The sequence below is a fragment of the Hibiscus syriacus genome, unplaced genomic scaffold, assembly GCF_006381635.1.
Source record: "Hibiscus syriacus cultivar Baekdansim isolate YM2019G1 unplaced genomic scaffold, ASM638163v2 tig00111427_pilon, whole genome shotgun sequence".
NCBI classification, from domain to species: domain Eukaryota; kingdom Viridiplantae; phylum Streptophyta; class Magnoliopsida; order Malvales; family Malvaceae; genus Hibiscus; species Hibiscus syriacus.
This window is the reverse complement of record NW_024063088.1, coordinates 2,817,018-2,821,883: the sequence shown is the minus strand read 5'-3', so window position 1 is coordinate 2,821,883 and position 4,866 is coordinate 2,817,018. Positions and strand designations below refer to the sequence as shown.

Below are 4,866 nucleotides of genomic sequence, written 5' to 3'. Positions count from 1 at the left end.
CTAAATTAACTGTTGAAGGTAATGAATACAACAATATAATGCAATCTCAAAACCTAAATAAAGCAATATAAAAATGAAAAATACCAGAGTTTTCACCCCATTTGTGACACCAGGGGTAGGATCTGAAGGCTCAGCATCTGTAATAGGCCTTTCCAAAGGTGCAGCATATTTTACAAATGGGTGGACTAAAAGCTGAACTGCAGTAGGACGATTTAGTGGGTTGCGTTGCAAACACAGACGCACAAAATCTTTTCCTTCATCTGAGAGGTAATCTGGAATGGGTGGAAGTTCCTTGCTATTACCAATCTTGAACATAGCCGCAACCTGACATACACATTTCACAAAATAAGTAGGAAAAGAAACAGCTATTGTTAGAGGCACATTAAACATCTTTGAAATTTAAAATTTCCCATCTTTCTATTCTTGTAAGTTATAACAGACCCCTTCATATTGACTCCAAGGAGGTTTTGTTGTAGCCATTTCCAAAACAGTGCATCCAAGACTCCATATATCCACAGCAAGGTTGCAACAGCTAGGGTTTCTTATAATCTGGGGAAATAATAGGAAAAAAAATTGAGATGCATTCTAAAGCAAACTTCACAACTGAAGAAAGCTCAACCATAAAAACCACATAATTTCCTCCTTTGTGATGGATTAGTACTAAAAACTTGAAATAAACCCAATGAGAATAATAAGTCTAACCTCAGGTGCCAGCCAGTAAGGGCTTCCTTTAAATGAAAGTGGACAGGGCTGACCTGCAATCTGCAAAGCATACATTATATGCAGGAAATATCCTTACAGAAGAAGTCTAATCAATGAATAATAATATAGCATTAAATAAGTCATATTTGATCTTCAAACTTGGGTTAGCTATCATTGCTTTTTTGGCAAAAGGGCTAGGTACAACTTATTCTGATTAAGATCATTTATAAAAAAAGGTAATTACTCCCAGACTTACATGCTTTGCCATCCCAGAGTCTGCCAATTTAACTCGACCATTAGGGTCTACCAATATGTTAGCTCCTTTAATATCTCTGTACAAGAAATATTTTCCTTGATGCAAATATTAGTAGACTGATGCCATGAAGTTGTAGTTCTAACATATCAGATAAGGAATAGATAACCTGACTCACCTATGGACAGTAGACTTGGAATGTAGGTAGGCAAGCCCAGACAAGATCTGTTGGGTGTAACTGTGAATTGCTAATTCACCAAGCTGCCCATAGTCCTGGAGGATTTTATAAATAGACCCACCAGTTGTACTCAAGGTATATGTAAAGTTTGTCATCAACCTGTTCAGGAATTTATCCGAAAGCTAAGAGAAGCATGAAATTAATTTGCCCCTATCCATTTTTTTTGTAAGAAATTGCTTAACGAGGAACAGTGTTTTGTGGTTAGTAAGTGACCATAAAATCAATTCCCAAAAATTTCTTAACATTATATGGTTCACTATTTCTTAATATATAAACGAATAACTCTTCTAGAAAGAACTCATTAGTCAATGCAGCTTCCTAATACCTCAATAACAGTTTTCAATAACCATGCATGATGTAAAGGCCAATAAAATAGATTGTTGGACATGGGACACACCTTTTCAGACCCATAGTATTGCACGATATTTGGATGCTGTAAGCGGCTCAATAAAGCAATTTCCTGTTAGAGAAATAAGAAAATGAGTTTCTTTCAAAGCTATAACCAAATTAAAGAATAACAAGGAAAACATTATTTCGTTTTGCATTATCTGGAGTTCTGGACAATTGAAAACTTCTTGAGCTGATGGACAATTGGCTTACCTGCATCAACTGCTTAGCACTTTCTTTTGACTTGGCATCATCAGAAAATAAGGTAACCTCTTTCATTGCGCACATCTCACCACTCTCACTGATTGACGTTGAAAATAAAATCAGATATAGGCATAGTAACAAAAGGCAATCACCAACAAATATGTCAAAAGAGCAGACATGCAGAAATCGTCAGATCCCAGCTGGTTTAATATATGAAGTAAGATATTGCAAGAATCACATTGTATTGATAAAATAGTATAAACGCTGAAACATAAGTCTCAATCAATAATCTCAAATATGGACTTGCAAAAGGCATAAACCACTGGGAAACAGATGTCATTTTTAAGAAAGGAAATTAAACAACTATTCCTTTGGACGATTATACCTGTTAAAACCAACATAAACATGACCAAATGTGCCTCTACCCAGTAGCTTTCCTTTTTTCCACCGTGACCCCTGGTTTACAAGATTCTCTGGTCCTCCTGGACTTCGGGGCACAGAGGGAGGTGTCGCTGCTGAATTTGAATGCGAGAGAGGAGAAGAAATGGAAATCGTACCAACCAGTATGTGACTCAGTAGCTGTGCATGCAGATCTAGGATGAATAGGAGTGACAGCCCCACTATGAATTCTAGAACTGGGACCAGTACTGGTCATCCTAGGACTAGGTATTGGAGAATACTCAGGGCTGCCCCTACTTGGTTGCCAAAATAGTTGTCCTGACATATCCCCACCCATTGAATTATGCCCAGAGTTCTGACCTGATCCAGGACTGGAGCAAGGGCCAGATCCAAGCAAAGTGACATCAGTATAAGTCTTTCCTGCCCAGAAAGGAGAGTTCATTACTTGCTCTGTGGCAAAAGCTCTCATTGGGCTTCTAGAAGGACTTGACATGGAGCTGTCAGGAGCGCTGCTGAAAGCACCATGATGTGGGATCTGTATATTTGCCACATGATTGCTCAAAGGTCTTCTTTTAGGAGTTTTCGGAGAGATATTATTACCAAATGAAATGTTAGCTTGTTTTCTACCCTCTCTTGTGTTATTTTGGCTGACCGTAGAGGATTGATCCTCGAGCATCACGCTTCAAACAGAAAATAAGTACAATTTTGTTAAGGGTGAGCTTTTTTTACCAAACAGGAGAGAGAAGAAAACCAGAAGTAAAACATAAAATACCAACTTGTTTTGGCAATAACACATCCTCATTCTAGCACTAACAAGAAACAAATAGGCTCACCTAGAAGGGCTGCTTGCAGCAATTCTAGTCCCATTGTCATAATCAGTTGCTTGCAGACTACGATGATGTGAGTTGGTGGGATCGTCACTTTCAGTGGAGCTCTCACTGCAAACTGAAGCAGTAGCGTAATCTCCGTCTATGTCATTAGGATTTAGTCTATGTCATTAGGATTTAGTCTATGACATATGCATCTAGGTCGTGGAAGAGGCAGAAATAATGATGACTTGGAGCCTTTTCCTGGCCTTGATTTTGATGATATACTGATTCCAGAGCCTGTACGACCCACTATCGCAGGATGCTGATCAGGAAGTGGCAGTGGCTGAGCATGAGGCCTTTCAACAAAACTTTGACACCTAGAAACCTGTTTAGAGGGTAAGGGAGACCTAGATTCTGCGCAGGATTGGGATCTTTTTTCTAAAATTGTGTCATTGCCATGTCTACGTGATACTCCTGACCCACAGTTTGGTTTACCTTCTGAAGAAATCTTAAATTTTCGGTGTAATGTATCAATGAGACTTTCCTTATTTGTTTTCTTCTTCACTTCTTTGGATGATAACTTTCCCCACCATGAAGGCATGTTTCAAACTTTTATGGTCTGAGGTGACTACTTGGCAAGTTTTTCTAAAGCAAATTCATTTCCAAATATTGAAACTGTAGAGCTTGGCAACAATAAAATGTTCAGTTCTTTAATCCAGCATTCAATTCACAATAGAGAGGCTTTGAAGAAGTATGTAATTTGCGCTGGAATCCTATGAGATTCACACCAACAGCATAAACTATAGTCTGCAGACAAAAAAATTAAAGTGCAGAGGAAAGACTAAATACTTAGTGTTCCTCAAACCATTTGCACATGTTCAACAACTATCAGAATATCAGAGTACACATCGATTACCTACTTTGAGCATTTATACAGGCAAAGATAACATTCTTTTTTTCCTTTTTCATGGCAAATTAATGCATATGTTTCTGTCAATACATGTTTGTCTATCCTCTATAACAAAAAATTTCATCGGATAGATTGAAACAATATATATCAAGCCACAAAGAAACCATGGCATCTCAAATTTCTTAATTACTACACGAGATGCATGCCACTAAAAGATTTAGAACAGACATTATTATAAATCTGAAACCAATTCTCTTAAACCTCAGTTTGTTCAGTCTTCAGCCTTTGGTGTTTCTCAGATAACCTCTTTAGGTCCCAAAAGTACATGGTTCACACCGTTTCACTTCTACTTCTTTGAGAACACCGAAGCAGAAAACATTTTTTACATCACAAATAAAACAATAGAAACTATAATAAAAGGATAATCACCAATGTAGAAAGTTTTCATTTTGCTAAGTTTTGTGATTCTTTAGGTTTATAGGTTGTGTCTTGATCGGGTCTCGGCTGATTTTCAGCTTCCTATGTTGGTCGTCCTTGTAATCCACTGTTTAGTGGTTTTACATCTTATTAATAAAATAACTATATTGCTGAGGAAAACATACACACAAACTGAAATTCAATACCAATCCGCAACAAACATTTCCAAAAATCCGTATTATAACCTAAAAACACGAGTGTGAATTTCAAACTTTTTGATTGTTGACAACGTGATTTAATAACTTTTTCTTTTTCCTCCCCAATCGTCTCAGAAACCAAACAAGAAATTACGATCTGAGAAGTGCTCAAACAGGATGTTCCAACCAACAGATCTACATACAAACTCCAACGAACACCGTAATTAACTGAGAAATAATGGCTAAAGAATATTGCTAAACATGAAATAAAACAAAATAAAACAAAGAGAAAGGAACTTACATTGCGAATCTGAGCTCCAATCAACTAAAATATTTGAGGAAATAGAGAG

General features: G+C 37.2%; 2 protein-coding genes across 2 annotated transcripts; both read right to left on the bottom strand.

Moving 5' to 3' along the window:
- LOC120163133 (mitogen-activated protein kinase kinase kinase YODA-like) lies at positions 1 to 4,342 on the bottom strand. The gene is given in 10 exon segments (XM_039173134.1): positions 1 to 324; positions 442 to 549; positions 703 to 762; positions 959 to 1,034; positions 1,134 to 1,259; positions 1,261 to 1,292; positions 1,591 to 1,653; positions 1,794 to 1,881; positions 2,170 to 2,863; positions 3,017 to 4,342. Coding segments are annotated over 8 exon segments (864 nt in total). The 5' UTR covers positions 1,869 to 1,881; positions 2,170 to 2,863; positions 3,017 to 4,342.
- LOC120163132 (mitogen-activated protein kinase kinase kinase YODA-like) lies at positions 2,206 to 3,593 on the bottom strand. Its single transcript, XM_039173133.1, has 3 exons — positions 3,278 to 3,593; positions 3,017 to 3,152; positions 2,206 to 2,863 (listed from the first exon to the last, which is right to left on the bottom strand). The coding sequence occupies exons 1-3, from the start codon at positions 3,591 to 3,593 to the stop codon at positions 2,206 to 2,208; spliced, it is 1,110 nt and encodes a 369-aa protein (XP_039029064.1).
- Positions 4,343 to 4,866: the final 524 nt, after the last annotated feature.